The 24,366-nt window shown below is 41.7% G+C and overlaps 1 protein-coding gene across 1 annotated transcript; it reads left to right on the top strand.

The window, feature by feature from the left end:
• Window positions 1-21,205: 21,205 nt before the first annotated feature.
• Window positions 21,206-24,112, top strand: CITED2 (Cbp/p300 interacting transactivator with Glu/Asp rich carboxy-terminal domain 2). The gene is made up of 2 exons (XM_053974428.1): window positions 21,206-21,473; window positions 22,117-24,112. The coding sequence occupies exon 2, from the start codon at window positions 22,124-22,126 to the stop codon at window positions 22,841-22,843; it is 720 nt and encodes a 239-aa protein (XP_053830403.1). The 5' UTR covers window positions 21,206-21,473; window positions 22,117-22,123; the 3' UTR covers window positions 22,844-24,112.
• The last annotated feature ends 254 nt before the right edge of the window (window positions 24,113-24,366 follow it).

The raw sequence follows: 24,366 nt of genomic DNA, 5'->3' as shown, positions 1-24,366 counted from the left end.
GTCTTAAAGAATCATGGGGAGCCTAGGTTCTAACAGGTTACCATGGGTTAAAGTTGGTTGCACATGCTAACATCACACCTCTAAGTCTTTGTCTAGACAGAGTTATTTATTAGAATAGATAACTTGTTTATAGGGTGTAAGTATACAGAATTAGATAACAAACAATTCCAATACCAGTAAACAAAAAGTCTGTGTGCTGACAGTGGATTGAAGAAGACAGAAGTAACAAGTTTGGCTCCTTGGGAATGCCTGTTTAGCTCCCTGTTGCTTATTAATAACCTTGAAATGAATGTGAGTAAAAATATGTGGTAACTGTAAATTACAGGAATGCCTCATTTACTTAGTGAATGTGACATAGCATTGAAACATCTGCATTGACAGAGGTAATGCCATCAATAAATGCATCAGAAGGACTTGTGGGAGCTCATCCCCTTGACCATTAGCAGCTTTGCACATTCTTGTCCAGTGCTCAGTGAGAAAGCACAGGCAATTTGCCCAAGCATCTGTGGAAAAGGTAAGGGGATTGTACACTACACTGGAAGGACAGAGACACTGAGTGTAGATGACCTGCAGGGAAGTTGCATTTATAGATTCAGCCTTTCTCCAGCCTTTCTCACCAGACAACTTGTCAATGTACCAAAGGGAATGGATTCCTAAATTAGGTCAACTAACATCATCTTGCCAATCCAAGCTTCCAGCCAGGTTTGAATGTTTACTTTCCTAATATCTTTAATACAGTGCACTGGTACTTTCTCACCAGGTAAAAATAACCTGTGGGATTCTCTGTAGTTATAAGATGGGCAGGAAGGCCCAGAAGACTGTTAAAATACAGAGGGAGTTTCCTCAAAATGATCCACGCTTGATAGCTGGCTTATTAATTGCAGCATGTTTTATTTGACTGTACCTCCTTCTGATTCTAAAAATAGGACTGTCAGAAGGCATCGCTGTATCAGCTGGTTCCTCTCTGCAAGTTAATCTATTATACAAGAAAAGGACTTTACAAATGGATACATTAAAGACATCTAATGAAGTCAAAGCAGCTGTTTTAAAACATATTCAAACAAAATCTAGTCAATGAGATTTGGCCTCTGAATTTCATGTTGTACTATTAGGTATGTAGAAATTGAGCTTTTCAGGGGAATGAATTCTTTAAATTAAGTGAAAAGTCAGGCTATTTGAGCACCTCATTATACTGTGTATTGAAGATCTTTCTCATCCATATTATCCTATTAAGGATTGCAGTGATACCACAACTGTATTCACTGGTGTAATAAAAGGACACACACAGCACTCAAACCAGTGCTTTTGATACTTCTGTTCTTACTCAAGCTTGGTTTCTATTTATCTCAACAGAAATTTTGTCACAGGATATGGAATTAAGCTATGTGTTTTTAACCCAACAATATATTACATCCTGCAAAAATGTAATTTTCTGGGCCTTACAAAATATCAAAGCTTCAGATCATTATTAATTACTTATGCATGCATATTATTCCTCCATCCTACAGACAGATCTTCTTTGAAGCAGAATGGGTGCATTTCCTTCAGGCTATTCTGCCTTAAAAGGGTCAGCTTGAAAACCACATTTTTGTTACGCTTATCAAATGTGGTATCCACAACAGTGAAAATAACACTTAAGGCTATTGAAAGTGAAAGAAACAATAAAGAAATATATATCTGTATCTCTGACATTTGATTATGTGCCCATCCTAAGTAAGCTCTTAATAGGCATGTTTTGCGTGTTCAAGCTCTCATTTCTCCCTTCCTCAATGATCTCCTGCATGTTATCAATGAATTAAAACCTTTCATAATATTTTTAATAATACAGAGTATCTTAGTGAAGTGAATTTAAACAGAAAGTGTGTATTTCTAACCAAGAAATTTTTAGGACGGTCCCTTATAGTAGTTCAGAATACAAAGGCAGTTGGCTGTAGGCAGATTTTATACTAGACTTTTAGTGACAAAATAATCTACTAGAGTAGATTTTTACACTAGAGTAGATTTTACACTAGGTAGATTTTACACTAGAGTTTTAGTGATAATATATGGACATATATTTTCTATTCTTAGTCATTAAATGGATGCCCATTGCATCTAATAGAATATTTAATGCTCAGGAAATCATGTAAAAGCACAATCCTACTTTAATATAAGTAATTTTGAAATCTGATATTAATATCAGGGGAAGCAAGTGCAAACTGTTATTTTTTTCAGGAACCAATTTAATTCACTGTGCCTTGGCAAATCTGATTCCAATCTATCACAAACTACAACACTAACTTTGTTAAACTCAGAAAATCAAATCAACAATTATTTCTTTGTGTTGCAAAAGCAATCAGTAATTCCTGGAATACCTTCCACAGTAGCACTGTCATGACATAGATATATAGATATATGTAATGGTCATTCTTCAAATGATAAGAAATTACATCAACTCATACACTTTTCTCTAATTTAGCTCTATAATCCCTTTCCTTCACATTCTGCTTTTTCTCTCATACTCCTCACATTTTATTTTCCTTCCACTCCCACTCTATCCTCTCTCATCATGATGTTCCTTCTTTCATGTCCCCTCGGTTCACCCTGCCCTGCCTCCTGTGTTTTGAGCATCAACAGTACTACCCTGTACACCAGACATTACAACTCATCCTTCAGCCACAACACCCAGAACCTTTCCTTCACTGATGATTTGCGTCCATGAACTGCAAAGCAGTGTATGGGTCCACCTGCCAATTTGATTGTCTGCACACTAATCTGGAGAATCTGAAAAACGTGCCATGGAACCTCTTGGAGGAGTAATTTATCCACCACCCTGGGGAGCCTTGGTTTCAGAATTACAGCCAGTGGATTGCACTGGGAGCCCAGAAACTCCTGAGTGCCAGTAGTAGCTTTAAGTAATGTTTTTTTAAATGGAGCCCGACAATTCATTAACGCTCTTTGTCTCAGATTATCTGCAAAGATCGGTATCATTATGCTTTGCTCACCTTCCTTGCAAAATTTTGCAAAAAATATGTTCAAGTTTCATTTATTTCAAGGGGAATTATGCTTTTCCACCTGAAGGCAGAACTTAGCCCTTCTACAGTGAAGACGTAAACCTCAAGTTTTTATATAGTCTTTAAGAGACACACAGAAAGTCAAAAGTTGAACAGAAGGCTGTTACTCCCATTAAGAAGAGATGTGACAGGAAAAAGCAAACAAGGAAAATGAAGAACAGTGTTCCCTTGAAATTAGGACAAATTTGGGTGCCAGAATAGCATATGGAGCAAGAAGATTCCTGCTTTCATGGAATCTTTTCAGTACGTTAAGTGCTGAAAGCATTGACTACATTGTTCATGAACACTTCATGATTACTTAATGACTGATTACTCAGTAATGTTCACAAGGTCAGCAAAACCTTGGGTATCTGTCATCTGAATGCCACTTCCATGACTTTAAGAGAACAAAATTGCAGTAACTTTTAATATCTGACATTTTTAAAGACCGTATCCCTTTTATGATATAGTTTATTTACTTAAGCATAGTCAAAATGTAACAAGAAAAAGAACTATTCAAACCAAAAATGCTATTTCTAGAATTGCATTTGAGTTGTGTGACATTACAATATAAATTATATAACAGAATCAGAGAATCATTTAGTTTGGGAAAGACCTTCCTCACAAGAGTATTAGAAAAATTAGTAATTAAAAATTCCAAATATATACAAGCATGAAATATACATATTTATTGCCAAAGAAAACAATTATTAAGCTTTACAACCCTTCAGATTTTATGAACTAAATCTACAAATTAATGGAGTGCCTAACCCCATGTTTAGGTGCCTCAGGTTAACATTTCAGCAATACTGCAACCCACAGATCCCGCTTATATTTGAGGGCAGAGCAGGAGATCAACAGGTAGGCACACACTAGGCTGTGAAACTGCTCACAGCCCTACCTCATGCCCACCCTGCTGGAAATCTCACATTTAGCATTTGGTGGGGGAGGTTAGGAGGGTGCAGCAGGGTCAGGGCACACATCTGTCAGGATTAGGTGTATTGGGAAATACATTCTGAAGTCTCCTCTCTTCCTGATTCATTGAAGGAACTTGAACCTATTCTCCTCTTTCTCCAGGAAGTGGTCAAATGTCAAAGCCATTCAGTGTTTTGAAAAAAATCAGTCTCAATCTGTCCCACTACAGCTGCTTCACTTTGTACATTTCTTGGAACACACACATGAATCTGAGTCTCCCATATGACCACCTTAACTATCAGGTTAGTTTCACAGGCTGTGATTCCCACTGAGGAAGAATAACTTCAATAGGAGGTACTTGCTAAAAAATATGCTGTAGCCTGAAATAGTGGAAATGTATGCTCCTATATAGCTACAAATCAGACCAAATACAAACATGGTCTGAATACTTGCCTGCTATTTCGTATTCTCTAAAATAAAATAAAATAAAATAAAATAAAATAAAATAAAATAAAATAAAATAAAATAAAATAAAATAAAATAAAATAAAATAAAATAAAATAAAATTTCTCTATCCTAACGTGACACACTGGTTTTCAAGGGATTTCATATTGCTTCCTGGGAAATTATATATGGAGTGAACTCCACTAAATATTCTGAGGAGAAAGAGTACATCATCCCAGCATTATGGAACTGGGGTCCAACCAAACTATACACTGAACCAGAGAAGCGGCTTCTTGGTCTAAGAACCAAAAAGCAGGGGGGAAGAAAAGGACAAAGAATCACTGGTCAGACCTTGAACAAGCTAAGCATGGGCAGTTAGCTCTTCACAAAATGGTACAGAAAAGAGCTTGCATACAAACAGTGTAACAGCCAGTTTGGGAGCCACCTTAGGTATGTTAAGTATTCCCTGAGCACACCAACCCACCTCCAGAATAATCTTACTTTCTACAAGCCCCAGCTCAGGAAACTCCAATGATTGCAACAGGAAGAGGTTATCTTGTGGTACACTGAACCATCTCTGTCTTTAAAAGCTGCCCACACAAGAAGAACTTGTCAGCGGCCTTCCACTAGCAATAATTTTGTTGTAAACAAGAAAATTTAACCCAAGTTTGGCCTGAGTGACGCAAACCATTTAGTGACAAAGGTTTAAGTTCTCTGCACTTAACCTTTCCTAAGATAAAGGAATAAATGCACTTACACCTTTGGCCAACACAGCCAGTGCCAGTTCGTAAGTGTCTCCTAACACATGGAAAGCCTCATGCTGCACATACCAGGCAGCAATAGCAAGAGGTGCTTGCCTTCATGATCCATATTCCAGTGTTCATGGGACTGGAGATTGTTAACAGTGGTGTATGAGTGTGTACCTCGTCATAAAAAATTAAAAATTAAATAAAATTAATAAAAATTAAATCATTCTTTCCCTGCCAAGAGCATGATAATCAACATGGAAATGACATCTGCTCTGAGGTCACTTTGGTGGAGAACACCATCTTGTGACCACCCTCACCTTAAATTTGGGCTTGTCTACACATGGAGTTGATCCTGATTAATTGTTCTTGATTAATGTCATGTGTGACCACTGCATCCACATGTGACACTGCTCAGAAACAGCTCTAAGTGTAAACAAGCCCTTATTCACAGTAGGAGCACTAACAAGATCAGGAGGAATGGCTCATGCCCAGCACCTCTTGGGACAGACACTTCTTAAGCAATACAGTGTAAGACATTCCTCAGTCAGCGGCTCCAGCCACAAGACCCCGTCAGAATATACACCTAACAGGATGTAAAGCACAGTCCCAGGTACTTTTTTAAAAGCCAGTGATGTAGGTGGATGCTCTCAACTAAATATTCACTGTTCTGACAGATATCCCTGCCCACAAAACTGGAGGATCCATAGGAGTTAGTCCCAAACTTGTTCAAGCTTTGCTGATTTTGGCCAAGCAGCAAAGAAAGGGGCTTCAGCTGACTGCCTGAAGCAGATGAGGCTGCACTTCCCTCAATATCAACCCCCAAAATCCTATATTCCTTGGTAGCCGTTGAATCTTGCAGACGCCTTCCTTCTTTGCTGTGGTTTTAAGTTCTCATTCTCCTTTGAATGATTTTCTATCCACATATTTCTGATGCACGGAGACATCCTTCTTTCTCAGCAAGTTTTGGGTTGGTTTGGCTTCCCCTCCAAGTTGGTTCAATTATATATTATTATATAATTATAATATATTAACCAATATATTAACCAATTTTACTCCAAGTGCCACAATTCAAAAATACTTTCTTGAACAATTATTTACTGGTTTTGTTTCTGCTGAGCACCTACACTCTGTTCTGTCATTGAACAGAATTTAAAGAATAATTCCCAGCAGAAGTTATTAAACTAAGGTCACCTAAGCACTTCAGTTTTCTTATTTATAGACACAAACCTAAAGAAGTACTTATATTTTCTTACCAAGATAAAACATATTTTGATAGAGATCATAACTGCTGAAACTTTATTTTCCAGGTTTTATCTTAAAATATTTCTGGTTTTATAATGATTCAAAACCTGAACATTTAGTTTTACAGCCATTAATAATCATAATAACAAACCTGCAAATATAAACCAGTGTGATATTACCTACATTTTCTTCATTTTTTAAAATCTTATTTGCTAAGTTTTGAGTGTTTAGCTTTTCTGGTTCCTAGGGAGGGGTGAGTGCAGATGAGGGTTTAACTGCCTGTTTATTTCATCTGGAAAATGATATGTCTGTTGTTAGATGTGGCTTTGGAATTCTCTTTTAACAGCATATCACTTGTTTTAGACCAGGTGTTGACTGGTCAAATTACAGGAACATGAAGTATAATTTGTATTTGTCACACAGGCAGCCTTTTCTTAAAGGCATTAAGTACTATCTTTTTCACCTGATTCAGTGAAAAGATATCTAAATGTGTGGTGGGCAGTTACACCCTCTCGATGTGCCTCCACCCACATCACCCTGTGGATGGTGCTTGGTTATCTCAGCACTGGAATCATGTTGGACCCAGCTGGAAAAGAGGCAAAAAAAGTGATGTGGGAGGGGTAGAGCTCTTAGAAACCATTCCTGGTTTTGTAAATAGGAAAAAGCAATTTTAATTCAAGATGATGTAGTTTCCAAGTGATTAAGCCAGAGAGAAAGATGATTTATTTTTCCAGTGGAATTGGAAAAGGCATGTAGGGAGTCACTAATGCACTCATGGGTCCAAACTGCCAGACAGGAGCCTAACACTATATTCCTAAAATCTCAGGCTAAGTTTATCATTAGCCACAAATTTGATATTATAAGCACAGATAATTCAATCTAAAGTATTGGTATTGAGGCCTCTTTATTTCCAATTTGAGCAGTTTGGGTAAAATTCAGACTAAGTTTAGTCCAATCCCCTGAATTGAGCATGTGTTGCCCCAGGCATTTCCAAGTTGTTCAAGGGCTGCACTACAGGCTTGGACCATCGCCAGCTGTCAAAGTGGTTTTGGTGTGCAAGCAGAGCAAAGCTTCTGGTTTAATTTCTCTGAAAAGAAGCAAAATTTAGTTAGCTCATACCAAAAACACTTTTCCAAACTAAACCAGAGATCTGTAAGTAGAGACAATTGGGGAAATAACTTCAAAACTGCATTGCTGCTCCAACCTGGAATACCATGCACAGCCTCAGGCACCTGAAAAAAGAATCTTGATTTCCAAAGCAGCCAAGTGCCAAGAGTACCCACTTACTGTTTACCTTACAAAACAAAAACATAACATTAAGATACATAACAATGGCTAATTAATTATTTTTTTAAGTCCCATGTAATAGAAATATTGAAGTCTCATCTATTCTTTCTAATACCTCATATGATAAATTACTGAATTAGAACTTCTAAGATGTGTTTAGAACAGGGAATGGGAAGCCAAATATCCAGGCCAAAAGCTACAAAGGTCTAAGGCACTAAGCAGCTGTGTATATGGCCAGCTCACATTGAAATCACTCAAGCACAGTGAGGTGCCTAAATAACATTGTGCCTCCTGTTTCCTTCTCCACCAAATAAACTAGAGCAAATAATCTGATAATTCTGGGGTTAGATTAATGGATCTTTGCTCAGACAGTTATATAATAATTTTGCACTTCACTTCAAATGCAAAAACATCTGGGAGACTTTCAGACTGTAGATAAACTAATAATACACACTGCACTTCTAGTTTGTTATTCAAGGGATGTTACACAAAGGGGGACTGATTTTGCAGCTATTGCACTTGAGCAGCTCCTATTTGGGGCAATGGGCACTTGTGTGGGAAGAACTGCTGTGGAAGCAGTCCCCATAATGCACTTATTGACAAGATTAATCCTCAGTTTTCCTTCAAAGGGATTGCAAGCTGTATCACCGCTCCAGTGGTCTTAGATGGTTTCTGTGTATTTTCCCATATGGTTTTAGCAAGAAGTTTTAAAAAGTTATATGGAAAAAGCTTGATTAAAAAGAAAATAAAATCTCTAAATTGGGTCATATGTAGGACATTCCTCTTGGTAATCTCTCTGTATTATAGAACAGCCTCACAATTTAAATAGAAGTCAACCCAATTTACAAAATTGGATTGGACAAAACACTAGAGAACATGTTACAGTATAGGGAGCCATCATGCATACACAGTGCAGATGCACTGCTGAATGACCTAACTTGCCCATTTGCATCTCTAATTTCTATGATATAATCTCCATTCCACACTGCAATTATTAGAGAAATAAATTAATTTCTTAGTTTCAAGGAATGTGGTAGAGGAATAGAGGGATGAAGAGAGGAAATAGAATTTTGCAGATCTATGATTCCAAAAATAATTCAGAAAGGAAAAATCCTGTATAAGAAGAGGATAGAAAGTTATGGAAGCGAATTGACATTCAGCATGCTGTTAAAACTCTGCATTGCTACAATAGTGGCAACAAAGTCATCCTTGTTTCTATTTCATTCCAACTGTTTTGTTCTCTTCCACTATTCTTTGCCATTTGTTTTTATATTTACTGTTCCATATACCAATTAAGAATTCTTAGCAGGTCTTCCAAGCAGTAGAAATTTAAATTAGATTACAAAAAGACCTCAAAAGCAGAATGAGATTTTAAATGGATCATTGAAACTAACTACAAAATTCTTTTATCAGAAGGGGGGAAGGTAATACTTTTTAAGAGTGCCTTAAAATAATCCAAAATGAGTGTCACTTATTTTCAGCATGTCAGATTTGGAAGGTCTACTCTGAGGTTAATGTGAAAGTGAATGTAAAAATATTTTAAGCTTTTTAGTCACCAAACTAGAATACCATGAAATGAAAACTTCAGGAAATCAAGGTGGTATCAACAGCACCAGCCATAAGGAAGTACAGTGCCCTAAAGTATATTCCATTGAGGTAACTGAATTGGGGTGCAAGTTGCTCAGGATAAGAGTTGCTGCTTCTCCTTCTGCCACATGGAATAGTAAAAAAGGTATCCGGCTGCACGTTTCTTGAAGGAATCTGCAGTTCTGCCATGCAGTTACTGTGTTGTATAAGCTGGCAAAATAGGTGGTCCAACCTTTCCCCAACACTACCAAACTCCCATCTTTGCCTTCTGCCCTATGCTGGCATGATGGTCATATGTTGACCAGAATCACAGCTCATCTTGCCACATTTATACCTCTTATTTTTCACTAGCAAAAGCCAACAAATAGTAAGCAAGGCAACCTTCAAAAATTGCAGTGTCTGCTGTTTGGGATGCAGTGGCCTTGTCTGCACCAGTGTTTTTTTCTGGAGTCTCTGAGGACTGACAAGGCTGGTCTAACCCCATCAGTATCAGGGATGCTCAGTACACAGCTGCAGATGGAGCTCCCTACACAGTGACTGTTTCAACTCCATCCACATTGCCAAAGGTTAAACAGGAGCTGTGCCCCACCCATTACCAGTGCTTCACAGTCATGAATAAAAAAAAATTAAAATAAAAAAAAAGAAACAAACACCTACATCAAATCCCCTTAAGGAAGGAAGTGTGTCCCTTCCTGTGAAAGGCCTCAATTTCAAAGAATCTCTGCTCTCGGGTGCTGCACCACTTCCCACACACTGTCACAAGTCTCTAGTACTTGGTGCCGTTATTTTCTGGCACCAGGTGATCTCAAATCCTTTCTTTTTTCTAAGTAATTTTCCATTCCTCACACCTATGAAGAAGAGTTTTATAAAGCTGATTCACCTAAAGCTAGTTGATCCCTGCACACAGTTTTGGCTCATTCCCTGGGCCCAGCCAAGAAACTCGCCATGTAGGAGACCACAGCTCTCCTCCAGGTTGACAGTGCCCAGCTCATGGGGACACCAAGACAAGCCTGCTCCACATCCCAAAATGTGCAGAGATACCTACCCCAACAGGCACAGCAGCAAGGGGCACTCAGGCAGGTACTGCTAGCCAAGGTGGTGGCCAGGGAGAGGAGGGTGATCCACTTGAGGATTGAGTTGTGGTGGCTGTTGTGTGAGGCCTGAGAAGAGGCACCAGGGATGAACAAGGCTGCGGTGAGGCAGCTGTGGAGTGGCAGGCAGAGAAGAGCCCTGGAGAGGAAGGGAAGCCCAGGCTCATGCACCTGATAGACCTGCTGTCGTAGAGAAGCCTCTCCTCCAGGCAAAACAGAAACCTGAGGAATTTTTCTGAGGGACAAGGTGGCAGCTGCTGATCAGTCAGTACCAAATTTAGTCACATGAGCATGGGATTATAGAGTTAAAAGTGAACCCTCAGCAAGCCCTTAACTGGGGTGTAGGTATATGGATGCATCATTGCTGAGGAAACTTCATTTCTCTATCTTTTTTTCTTCAGCTCCTGAGTGTCTAAGAGAACTGCCTCTGCAGAGATTGCTACTTGTACAAAACACAACAGCCCACTGAAATAGATTTAGTTTATAAGGTAGCTCTCCATCACTGCAGCACAGTAGTACAGACCTGAAAGTCACTTGTACAGAATACCGAAAAAACAACACTCATAGCAACAAAATCTTCTGGGTCAACAAACAAAAGTTTGTGAAAAGAAAAAAGGCTTTGATGTCAGTTCTTTGGATTTTGAGCAATTTTGTGAAGTGGTAATGGGGAACCAGGGGATGTTACTTAAACAGTGCAAAGGCTTTGAATAAAGAGTGTTCACAAAAGGCTACTAAGGAAAGCCAGTTGTCAGGAGGAGAAGAGTGGGTAACACCCTGCCAGTCATGGATGCAAATCCAGTTAGGGGATAGCACACACGGGCAGAGTAGGAATAATTGCTTCGTTCTCTTCACAGCATTTAAGTAGTGGGGTGCCTCTAGGATCAATACAAAGTGGCATTGTTTAATGTACTTATTGAGGTCCTACTAGAAAAGCTGTATCCATAACAGCAGTGGGCAAGACAAGGCTGGTGAGGCACCTCGGTAAGCCTTGATAACACTAAGTAACTGAGTAATGCATCAGCAAAGGGAATGCAGTGTAGATGAGTGCACAGTAATGCACCTTGGAAGGCATGATTTAAACTACTCATATAAACAGATGGGTTCTGAATTAATTGTAACCTTTCAACAAAAAGATTGAGGCATCAGCGTGGACAGCTTAATGAAGATGTCTGCTCAGTGTGCTGCAGTGGTCAAACCCAGAAAATAAGCTGTAATAAAAGAAAATGGATGACAGAAGATATTGTAACATGATTATATAAAAAATATTCATAGAAAATTTCAGTTATCCAACCTCAGAGGGATGCAGAAGAGAAACCTGCCTAGAGAATAAACCAAATGAACTTGTAGGGGTCAATCATGCCAAGTGCTGCTTATGTCCTGAGTTACTGACTGCAGTGCATCCTAGAATCTCAGCACCTCAACTGAGCAGATTGATGACTTTTAAAGAAAGAGTACATGAACTTTTGTTCAATGAAGGATGGAATGGATATGGCACATGGCATGCTTATGTACCTCATTTATAATAAGGAAACATGTAAAAGGACACAGTCTTTCAATGCAGCCTGCTACTAATCTGTAGAAAACTGGTCATAAACTGTTACTGTGGTAAATAGCTTTGTTTACCACCAAAGCCAAGGAAACTTAAACATACATAAAAAAGAAAGGAAACACAGCCTCTCTGCTCATGTAAACGGAGTCAGTCCATTAACTGTTGTAATCAGCCGAACTGATTATACAAGCCACGGAGGTACCATTTCATCAGTTGTACAGAAAATAAAAATGACAAGAGCCTTCAATTTCCAGTGTTCAAGAGTCGGCAGGGCAGGCAGCATTAAGGCAGAAATCCCTCAGATTTATGTCTCCACCAGTGATGATGTAACTGGCGAGTTGCTTTATATTAAAGTTTTGTCCTCTCAGTTGTAGTCATGAGGGAATCCTTCCTCAGGTATTGTTGAATACCAGATGCATCACGAGTTCTCTAGAAGACATTAATGTTGGCATAGCTAGTTAGACAGATACAGAACTTAGTGTACCAGCAGCTTTTCCTGTGCTATGAATACCTGTCTTCAGGCAAAATACTTGCAACTGAATTTCAGATGTCCTTTTAGCTATTTGTTCTCTCTGAAATCAAGTTCCCTGATGCTGTGCAAAAAAAAAGAAAAAAAAAAAAATGAGCAAGGAATTGCTAGCCATAATACATGAGAAGCAATATGAGAGTTTAAAATAGCATTAATCAGAGCTATAGACTGAATTTAAGTCAGTATTAGTCACAGAACATTTTGTTTTATTCTGCAAGACCTAATATAATATTCAAGAGCATATAATAATAATAATAATAATAATAATAATAATAATAATAATAATAATAGTATTGAGCAGTCAACTAGCCTGGAGAATTTATACATGAAAGACAATGAATTAAATGTTCAAAACATTGCAAACTGTCAGGAGTTTTGCCCTTAAATGTGAAGACCTATAGAAAATCTGTAAATGAAAATACAGAGTGGTGAATATTTCTCAAACTCATGAAGGAATAAAAGCAATATGTATGTGTCCATTAGTAGTAATAATCCTCTTCCTACCCTGGCATGGGAATAGTGGGGGGAGACAGGGATTGGAACTGCAGACAACTTTATTGAAATACAAGTGTAGGTCAGCCTTCACCCTTGGAGGAAATATTTTTCTTAAGATCTTGAAGACAACTTCAGACAGATGCAAGAGCCCTAACACATATTCATGCTATCGCTGAACACCTTCCATACTAGAGCAAATTATATGATATTTGGTTTATTGTGTATGGGCATTATAGTGAGTGAAGCTCTTGGATTTAGCATTTTTTAAATGAATGGAAATTGGTTATTGGGGTGTCAAGAGTCTGCAAGGAAGAAAGAGGCAGTGGATGTGGTAATGCAAAGTTGTCAAAGAACATAACTTCACTGTGATTGATAGTATGTTGCTGGACCGCTGCCATTCACCCTGTGAGAGATTTGGTGGGGTTGTTGCACATAGCTGCAGGAAATGGGCTATTTGGTAGGAAAATTGCAGTGATCTTCCTGGACAAGAGCTATGAGGATTGAAAGTTTGCAGGGAAAATTCATCCTGGAGCAGAAAGGAAGCAAGAGCCTCCAAAGAGTCTTGCAGAGGTAATTGGTAAGAGGCACTGGGAGTGGAATATTTAGGACACAGGAAAGGCAGAAAAGAGTGGGGAGAAATTTGTCCTGTTGCTTGGGTGGGACTGAACACAAGGTTATTGGAAGGGTTACCTTTTCAATGAGGTTAAAAATACCAGAGTGGATCCAGCCTACACTGAAGTCAGTGATGATAATGACTATTTCTACTGACATTAAGGTGGCTGGAGCCCCACTCATGATCTGAAATAAATGCAGAAATCTAGGATAGCTGTAAAATGCTTTGATGTCGAATATCTGTGGCCACAGTAGTGATTCTTAGGCATTAACCCAAAAAGATCTCTGCTAGCCATTTTCTAGGAGAAAGGTATCAATTTTTTTCCACTTTACAGAGAGATAAAGTGAGGTCTATGTAGGACTTTCAGAAGCAGAAGGGAATTTGGGTGCTTAAGTCTGATTTTAATTACACTGCTGGAGCTGGGAGAGAGGAGAGAACAAATACCCTGGCTCCTGGCCTTTTGATGAGACCACTGCACAGCTATTAAAGGACTTGTTTTCCTTTCTGATTACATTTGACCATTTAAATCCATTTAAGTTTCTACTCTAAAAGGAAAAGAGTGCATGCTCAATTCTGGAGCAATTAGGTAATGTTGGTATTATGCTCTGAAGCTGTGAAGTGGTAATTTATGTAAAAGGCGAGTAGTAGTATTATTAGTGCTTGAGTATGATATCATCAGGCTGATGCATAAGAATGGCAAACTGTGAAAAATTACATGCATCTGCTGTGCTTTCCTAAAAACAACTGAAACCAAAAATAATCAATTGGAAAAAAAATGATGGTGTAGTTTGCAACACTAATAAAGATATGTCTGATAAGAAAACAGGGTGTATGTGTATTTCCAAATAAGGGGCTGACCAAACATGAGTTTTGAGTAGGTCTAGGAAATAGAAACGATTTTGAATATTTACATTTCTTTGTTTACATTTCATTATTTTTCATGGGTTTGACAGACTTACTTTACATATTTCAGAGCAAAACTTAAAACATACTAGAAATGAGTCTGTCGTGTCCAAATCCTAGGGCCCACGAAACAGCTACTTACACAAATGGAAACAACATTTTCTTATGCCAACCAAAATGAAAGGCTGAAGGAAAGCAGGAAGTAATCCACATAGAAAGCGTGTAACTAATCTTGAGAGGGATAGCAGCAAGGCTCCTCTGCAGCAAGCATTCAGGAAGGGAGAAGCACAGATAGGCATCTTCTACACTGAGAATGGCCTGTCTGAGCAAGATTAACCCTTGCCACAGAAAACAAAGATAACCTATTGGTGTTCCAGAGAACAAACAGTGTGAAGTGCTGGACTGAGATGAGACCAAATTTGGAATATACAGCCTCAAAATACAGCTTTGCAGTAAAAAGGTTCTCAACTTAAGAAAGGCAGTGAAAATCCACTGATATGACAGGTCAGACTGGAATGATTCCTAGATTCTTCATCCTTGTAAAAAAAAATAAAACCACTGGAGAAAGTGTGTGCACAGTAAGTTGCATAAAATGACAAACAAGATGAGAAGGTTTATTGCTTACAAATTCTCCTGAACCCACAGCATATTTCTAAAGGCCTGGAATAGATAGCGCTGCCATCACCACACAGTACACACATTATAATTATTTAATTTAGGAGAAGAACATAATCAAATCAAAGGAGAAAATGTAACTGAAACTGCAACTGTCTGCTGACAATGTATGACACATGACACCAACACCACAGCTGCTTGTAACCCTTTATCATCAAGAGGAGGACTAAACTACTTCCCTATTTCTTTAAATAAAAATTTAAAGTGGCAAAGTTGCTGGACAAGCCTTAATGACCACAGTGGTTATATGAAACAACTACATTCCTACATCCTTCATCACAAGTGTATTTGCACACACTTGTTTGCTGTACACGGAACTCTTGTAGTCCCACAAAAGTCAGAATTTTTCATGTGATTTAGAGAGATTCTGCTGCATATTATACCATTAGGTCCAATAAGCACATCCAAAGTACATGCTTATCCATATCTAAATTGGTGTTCAGCATTGCAACAGAACATTTCTCTTCTATAATAACCATTATGTTAATTTTACTAACATTTTCTTCAAGTCAGAAATATTGAAATTGCAAAGACACAATCTGGACTTAATCAATGGAATAATATAATTATATTTTTAATTGGGTATTATTAAATTCCAGGCCAGACACTCACACAGATCAGTGTTTCAAGTGGACTGTTGTGCTATAAAGATGTGATCACCTGAAAATCCAGTCCCAAGTACAGACAGTTGCTGGATATAAGTAGTGTCACTTTGATCTGGTGGTCTGAGAAGTTAAGATTTTGTCAACCTTACTCATTCTGAGAATAATCTTACTTCCAGCATAGCCTCATCCACTTAAAATAGAATGTTTTTAGCATTCCAGTTCATTCTAATAATAAATTTCAATTATTCAGTGGACTTCAAATAAATTACTTGTCAACTACCAGTTCAATTAATTACAGAATGTATGCAGCAAACGCTTTAGGTGTACTCATCCAGGTCTAATACATACTTAGAAGTATGCACACTGCTTTCTAGTAATTTTTAATTAAATAAAGCATCTCATTCTAAAAAAAATTTTGAAGTCTTTCTTGACCTAGGCAAGTCATATTAGCACGTGCCTTGGTCTCCAAATGAAAAAAATACTTGTTCATGCAACCTAGCCCTGGTGACCGCTTTCCACCTCTGTGCTCTATTTGAAGCTTGTGTTATTATTCAGTTTACTACAGAAGCTGCGACTGCTTTGTCAAAAGCACCTGAATGTTTCCTTTTGTTATTTCTGGTTCCCACTGATACCAAAACATAAAGAGTAGTGAAAAGGTCTGTGTTGGGGTTCTGTGTGACAAAGTACAAATGGAATGATGCTTGATTCATTATTTGCTTATGTGTGTGTTAATTTTAGTATATTTACATCCTCTCATGCCTCTTCAGGAAATAATGTTCCTAATAAGTTTACCCATTTTTGCAGAGTTAATTTTTCAAGAAAGATACCTTGCAGTGAAATTACACTTAAGGAATACTCTTAGTTGTGATCACACAAGTTTGAAAGACTGCACAAAAAGGGCATGTAAGGGTAAAAAATTGAGCTTGCCAAGACATTCTCACATGAATAAGATCATGAAGATAAAGGGTGCAAAGCCACATTCATTGTTATCAAAATACAATATACTGGCACATTAGTATCTTGATCCATCTAACAAAACACAAAAAAATGTCTGTGGAAAGAGAGTAGCACAACTTGCATAGCCTGTGTTCCTTAATTTTGACCAGGAATTTTACGTGTACATCTTTGGTTCCAGCACACCAACAAGAGATGCAAGCACATGAAACCCTCTAACATATCCCCTAATGCTTCAAGGAAGTTCCTTGCCCTAGGTAACTCTTTTCAGAATGATTTGCTGCTAATAAAGCACACCTGTAACCCCAATTCTCAGCACAGTAACCACTTGCAACCAGCACAGAGATAGTTTATCCTGTCAAACCTGTCAAAGAAAAAAATAATCTCATACAGACTAATTGAGATAGCAGATTCTACGTCTCTTTCTGCATTTCCACTGACTTTCTCCCACTAGCCAGCTCTTAGGAATACAATACAGATTTGCTTTGACGTCACTCCAGTAACTCGTGGTAACACAGGCCACCACTGAAAGAAATCCCCAGTGGGTCATCTCATCCACACTTGGGCTGCCCACCTGCATGTCAGGTGCAGTACCTCTCTAAACAGCGGCCTTCCCTGGGATAGCAGATTGTTGGAATGGGAGGCTAGATGCTCAGCTCTGGGGAATGCCTACCTAGTGTCTGGACCAACAGAGGGGAGCAGTGATGAGTTCAGGAAACTCGTGTCTGATATTGAACTAAGTAAACTGAGATAATACTATGTGTTCTGCCATAGTCTGGATTTTGGAGCTGTTCAAACAGCCAAATTTGCCATGGTAATTCTTTCCCACCTGGATACACAGAGGATCTCATTACTAGATCCATGGTTAATTTTGTGTCCAATCTTTCCCCTCAATCCCATAAAAATAGCCAGTCTCTCAGTAACCCAGAAAACAGAGTTCCCTATTACTCAAAACCCTAACAGCAAAAAAAACATAACTGTTCTTCTCACAAAGGGAATTCCAGGGGGTAATAAAAAGGCATGCTGAGAGACCAAAGTAGATTTCTCTGCTTCCTGGGTGCCCATCTGGAACAAACTTGTCCTTTCTCCCCAGGGGAGGCAGTGAAACTAGAGACAGAAATCCAGCAAAGAACTGGGGACATCCTGCATCTCCATCCCAATTGCTATGTGCCTCTGGGAAGGGTGGGTAGCTTTGGTGAAGGTAGCTTTGAAGAGGTCAGATGTGAGAGCAGCCAGAAAATCATGGCTTGTCTTCCCAATAGCAGTGTCATTTCTACAGAAAGGGCATTTCTTCCAGGATATCATTCTAATATAAAATTTCCTATCAGATAACCCTAGCAGCTGTCCTGACCTGGATTTTCCTGACTGCTTTGTGTCAGCATGGGAGGGAACATACAGAAACTCACCTCCACCATCATCTGGGACAGAGAAGTTACAGACAGTTAGGGATTACATTTTCAAAGTTGCAAAAAAAGGACTTGAAGATCAAAGTCCCCCTGAAATTTGTTGCCCTGGGTATCTTGTTCCAGGGATATATTCCCAATACTCAGCAAGCTTAAACATTTCCAGTAAATATCTGAAAACATACCATCTGGGATTCTCCTTTGTGATTTTCCTTCCTTTCACCACGATCAGCAGACATTCCACTCTGGAATGAGTAAGCAGGGCCACATCTGCAAGCCAGCCTTCCAATCCAAGATGTTAACATTCAACAAGAATCCACCTTTGTCTTTCTTTGCCATTGTCATGTTTGATATTTCTCAGTGATTTGTCCTAGATGGAACCTTCAGTCACATTCTGCTTTCAACTCTACTCCGATTCTTCACTTGAGAACCAACTCTGTGAATCCTGCTGCTTTCATTCCCACCCCTGGCCATCTCCAGCTTTCTCCTGATATGCAGTGCCCTGCTTTCTTGCTGCCTGACTGAGGAACCAACTCATGTGCAAAAGACTTTGAAGAGTATGAGAAAGAAGATTTCTTTAAATAACCATGGCTTAGATCAGGAGTAGCAAACAAATGAGATTCAGGGTTTCCTGAGAGCTCAGTGGTGATGGGCTCATGCTTTGTCCTGCATTCCCTTAGCTGCCAGTCACAAGTCTTCCAGCCGGTTCCTGGAAAGCAACCAACTGTGTTCCCACTTTGCTGTGGCCATAAACAATGACAGACTTGCCTTGTCTGGCACTGCTCTGCTGACCCTTATCTGGATCCCACTGTAGTCCCTGATGGAGAAAGCACCATCCCACCTAATTCTTTGTATGTGGACTGTAAATACCTGAAGCTATGTTTTGTATGAGTGAAGTGTCATGGAGGCTGTGACTTCCCTGCTATTGCTTCTGGCAGTCTTGTGCCAATTGTCCATAACTCACTTTGGCAAGCTGGCAGCTTCCAGCACCTGAAAGCTGAAAATAGGAAAGGGCATTTACAGGATAGTGATACGATGTGTGCTTGGCTTTAAAAAGGATCACAAATTTAAAGCAGCGGAGAGCAAAAAGGCATACCAGTATCACCATGGATATGTGACATTAAACAAACCACTTGTCATGATACACAGCTGACTACTTGCCAAATGGAACAGGATCTTCATATTATTCATTGTTTTGTCCAGCTAAACCTGCACACCAACAAGAAGAAAAAAACCTCAGAAAGGTACTGTCACTTTTCTGACCATCCCTGCCTGTATTGAAGATCCTTGTTCAGAGGCAATTCCCACATCCATCTACTGACATGCATTTGAAGACCAAAAGGTGAAATCATGGTGGGCACCCTACTTAACTGCTGCAGGAAAGGGACCTCCAGGATAAGGTAATTTCCTTGAAGGAACTCACACTTCTAAAGCTTCCTGTCCTCCCAGTGCTTTGATTTCACCCCTTTCATCCCTCACAGCTGAGACGTCAGCCAGGTATTTTCCTGGTATCCCATGTCTGCCCAACCACTGCTACCTGCCCATGTAGCTTTGCCAAAGGATTGCACCAGCCACACAGAGACACTCACTCATCCATCACACCTCAGGGCATTCAGGAGCCCAGCTCTGCCTTGTCTCTCCTTGAGATGGAGGCAGAGCTAACCATCCTTTAGGTTTTATAAGTCACTGCAGCCAACTAAGAACCTGGCCCACCCAAAAGGGGGCAAGACACTGCCACATGGCGAGCCTCTTGAAGCATCCCATTTGCCTCACCTGTGCCTCCTCAGGGAGGCCTCCTGCACTGTGCTGCACCTTACAAAACACATGGAGGAGCAGAAACCCCATCTCAGCCTACACGACGGCTGTCTTGACCTCATATTCACAATTCTTTGTGTTGTGTGTGTCCTGCCTAGCACCGTCCTCTCTGCGTGCCCGTAGACGGCTCCAAGAAGAAAAACAAACACGGAAGCAGAAAGCCAGGCAAAGGCACTGTGGAAAAGTGGGCCACCATCCCGCACTTCCCTGTGGCATGCCTCCCCCAGCCCCTCAGCTCTTCTCTGCTAGTTGAAGGGCAGCATGGTTGCCCTTCAGAAAGGAGCTGGTGGATCTGGAGCAAAAGGCAGGAGCGACGGCCCCAGCGGTGGGGGGGGGTGGGGGGGTGGGGGGGGCTTGGATACGCGTGGCCCTTGCTGGGGCTGTGCAGCGAGGCACGGCTCTGCCGGGCAGCGGGGGAGCGATAGGGGACGTGCCCAGCCCGTGCGATTGCCCGTGCCCACCCGCAGCTCACATGTTCTGGTTTGTTTTGGATTTGTTTTTTTTTTTTTGTTTTTTTGGTTTTGGTTTTTTTTTTTTTTTTTTTTTTTTTTGGTTTTTTTTTGTTTTTTTTTTTTGGTTTTTTTTTTTCTGTCATTCCAATGGAAACAGTCGTAAATAACTAATAAACCCCACCACACCGGCCAAGGGCAAGAGTGGGTGGGCACTCGCCCTGCGCAGCCCGGGTGGCAGCGGGCAAAAAACAGGAGATGAAGGGACGTGGGAAGTGGGGAACGTGCCGGTATCCCCACATACACCTCCCGCATACGGCGCCCGTGTTTGTGGAAAAAGGTGGATTTCGGATCTCGCCTCCGGGAGAGGGGCCGGCCCAATGGACGCCCACGCGGGTTCTGGGGCCTCACGCCGGCGGATCCGGGCACCTGCACCTCGGCGGCGCCGGAGGGAAGGACCTCGCCCTGCCTAGGCAGCGCTGCCGGAGCGCACAGTCCCACGCGTGTCGGCGGCCGCCGTGCTGCAGCGACACGACCGGACGGGGCGCAAGGGGCAGCGGTCATGCCCGGGCGCGGGGCCGGACGGGGCCGTGGGCGGGAGGAGAGCGGCCGCGGGGTGCGCGGGTGCCGCTCCCGCCGCGGAGCCCCGCTTTGTCCCCGGGGGAGGCGCTGAGCGCGGGGTGCGCGGGTGCCTTCCCGATCGCCTGGCCCCTTCCCGCGTGTCTCCGAACACGCGTGTGCCCTGCTGCCTGCGCGCGCGCGCTGGGTGTTGGGTGTTCGGGGTTTTTTTTTTCCTCTTTTCTTCCCCCCTTTTCCCTCCCTCCCCCCCCCCCCCCCCCCCGCCCCGCTTGCTCCAGGTTTTACTTCTGGTTGCCTGTAAGGGTTTTGCTCCTCCCTTCTGAAATCCTATATTAGCCGCGGCCAAAGCCGTGTAAGGAACACAGCTCATTGTTGGCAAGTGCCGATGCGCCTCGCGGAGGGGCGAGAACCAGCTCCGGGGCTGCGGCAGCGTTCGCGGCGCCGGTCACGTCAGCGCTAGGGAGAGGGAGCCGGAGAAGCCCTCTCTATGCTGGGTGATTCTCTCGCTGACTGATTCCACCGCCACCTTTGAAGGAGAAGAAGAAAGAAGCTGGGAGGTGAGTGCGGCGGTTCTTGTGGCTGGTGCCGGGTGTCCCTTTTGTGTGCAACAGGAAAAACGTGACTGTATAAACACGCGAGGAAAGGTGTTTCTCAGCTGCCTGGCTTCATGTCCTTATCTGTGCATTACCGTATTTTCACCAAAATAATTGGTACTTAATTCCAAAAGTTGCTGACAGCGGCTAGGTAGGACTTGCCAATTCTTTGCTTGTTCCCCGCAAGTTAGCGAGAGTGCCGTGGGAATCCGCTGCCTTCGAGGGCGAAGCTGGGGGGCTTGGGCGGCTCCGGAGCATGAGGGGAGGCGGCGGCGGTGGCCGAATGCGACGCTCCCCGCCGATAGGTATGCCCGACTTGGAATGGGAAGGCGTGCTGCCCGCCGGATTAGCAGAGGGGACCGGGATTTTCGTTCCGCGGGCTCTCCTTTTATTTTTCCTTTTGTACTCCATGGTGGAGCCACTAAAATTTTTTGAAGATTTTTTTTTTATTATTATTATTATTCCCTCCATCGGGAAGGAGAGAGGATTGCAGGACCAGCGAAGTAATTTCTGCCAGGGCCAGGCAGATGCAGCTGGTCCGGGAGAGGGCGGCTGGATGTCCGAGGAGGGTGTCTTTTCCTAATATATTCACACGCTAACTTTCCAGGTGAGCCATGGCAGACCACATGATGGCCATGAACCACGGACGATTCCCCGACGGATCCGGCGGGCTCCATCACCACCCTGCGCATCGGATGGGCATGGGGCAGTTTCCCACCCCCCATCACCACCACCAGCAGCAGCAGCCGCCGCAGCAGCACGCCTTCAGCGCCCTGATGGGCGACCATATACATTACGGAGCTGGGAGTATGAACGCGAGCAGCGGGGTGAGGCACGCCATGGGGCCGGGCAGCGTGAGCGGAGGGCACCCGGCCGGCAGCATGCCGCCCCCCGCCCGCTTCAGCGGCTCCCAGTTCATGGCCCCCCCCGTCGCCAGCCCGGGAGGGCAGCTGAGCGCCAGCATGCAGCTCCAGAAGCTGAACAACCAGTACTTCAGCCACCACCCCTACCCCCACAGCCACTACATGCCGGACTTGCACCCCGGTAGCCACCAGCTGAACGGCGGCAGCCAGCAGCATTTCAGGGACTGCAACCCCAAGCACGGCGGCGGCGGCAGCGGCTTGCCGCCCGCCGTCCCTCACGTCCCCGCGGCAATGCTGCCGCCCAATGTCATAGACACGGACTTCATCGACGAGGAGGTCCTCATGTCCTTAGTCATCGAAATGGGGCTGGATCGCATCAAGGAGCTTCCCGAGCTGTGGTTGGGACAGAACGAGTTTGACTTCATGACAGACTTCGTTTGCAAACAGCAGCCCAGCAGGGTGAGCTGCTGATTCATTTAAAACAAACAAAGGACTTTTATCGGTGCGAATGAAAACATTCCCCTAGACACGGTGTCTCACTTTTCAGGGCTTGAAAAGGTGAGAATCTGGAAAGCAGAGTCAACTATGCGCTTGTATAATTTTTTTTTTTTTTAATCGCTGCCATCTTTTTTTTCTTTTTGTAGCTTTGTCACTCACTTCCCCTCCTGTAGTAATAATATCTAGCGAACTCTGCCTTTTTATGTTGGTTGCCCCCCTCCCGACCTCCCTCTCTTAATTTCCTCGCAGTAACATGCCCAGAATTCCCACAGTGCCGGACTGTTAGATATTAATCTTGGCAAATTGCTTAATCTTGTGGATTTTGTAAACTATGATTTCCAATGACTTGAACTGCATTCAAATTCTGAGCGAACAGGGAAAAAAAATGCATTAGTTGGTTGCATGAACTTTGAAGGGCAGATACTACTGCACAAAAGCTGCCATCTTGCTTAATTTTTAACTATGCATTGCAGTGCAGACTAATTTTTTTTTTCTTTTTTTTTCTGAATACGCTAAACTGGAAGCTTAACAGATGTGGGCCAAACCTTTCCAGATCAGGAAAAGTAATACTGTTACTTAAAAAGTCTGCTACCCATTCCCCCTCCCCCATATGTACAGACAATAATATGGTGTGGATGGAATGTTGACTAGTGGCAAACATTTCACAGATTTTTTTTTTTTGTTTCTGTCTTCAGCGTTTTGACACTGTGCTAATATAGTTTATTCAGTACATGAAAAGATACTACTGTGTTGAAAGCTTTTCAGGAAATTTTGACAGTATTTTTGTACAAAACATTTTTTTGAGAAAATATTGTTAATTTATTCTATTTTAATTTGCCAATGTCAATAAAAAGTTAAGAAATGCTTTAGTTTTTCTAGAAGTCATTTACCAGTATTTTTCTTCAAAACTCTTCCCCACTGTCCCTGGTAAGTAGAACATAACATCTATCTGTACAACAGTGTTGGTGTGCAAAAAGACATTCCAAGAAAGAAGGTACACTACACCCATATATATGTCATGGTGAACTCGGTAGGTGAGCGGGATTTGAACATACTTACAGCATACAGCCTCATGTGTTACATTGTAATATTCCTGTCAGTGTGGTTTTCTGAAAAATAAAGTTGCCGAGGGCGCAACTTTTTTTGTGACTTGCCAACATACTTGCTATAAATGTAGTTGTCCAGAGTTATGATGCATAAAGTATTTATTATATTTATCTATTAAACTTGTAATTTTATAAATCTGCTTTCATTTATATAGTAGACTTTGTTCTTTTGTATATTCATTATCTCACCTGGAAGAGCTATGTAAAAAGAGTTTGTAACATGGGAGGGGAGGGTGGTGGGTGTCACCCTCTGCCTCTGTCTTACCTCACAGGGTAACACAGGATATTGCTCCTGTGCATCAATCCAGATCTGCATGACACTGGAACCAGTTTTATTTCATTTCCAGTGATTTAGGAAAAGGGGAATATATCATTGAAGTATTCCACAGT

The sequence above is a fragment of the Vidua macroura genome, chromosome 3 (assembly GCF_024509145.1).
Source record: "Vidua macroura isolate BioBank_ID:100142 chromosome 3, ASM2450914v1, whole genome shotgun sequence".
In the NCBI taxonomy this organism is placed as follows: domain Eukaryota; kingdom Metazoa; phylum Chordata; class Aves; order Passeriformes; family Viduidae; genus Vidua; species Vidua macroura.
The sequence above is the reverse complement of the archived record's forward strand: the minus strand, read 5'-3'. Positions and strand labels throughout refer to the sequence as shown.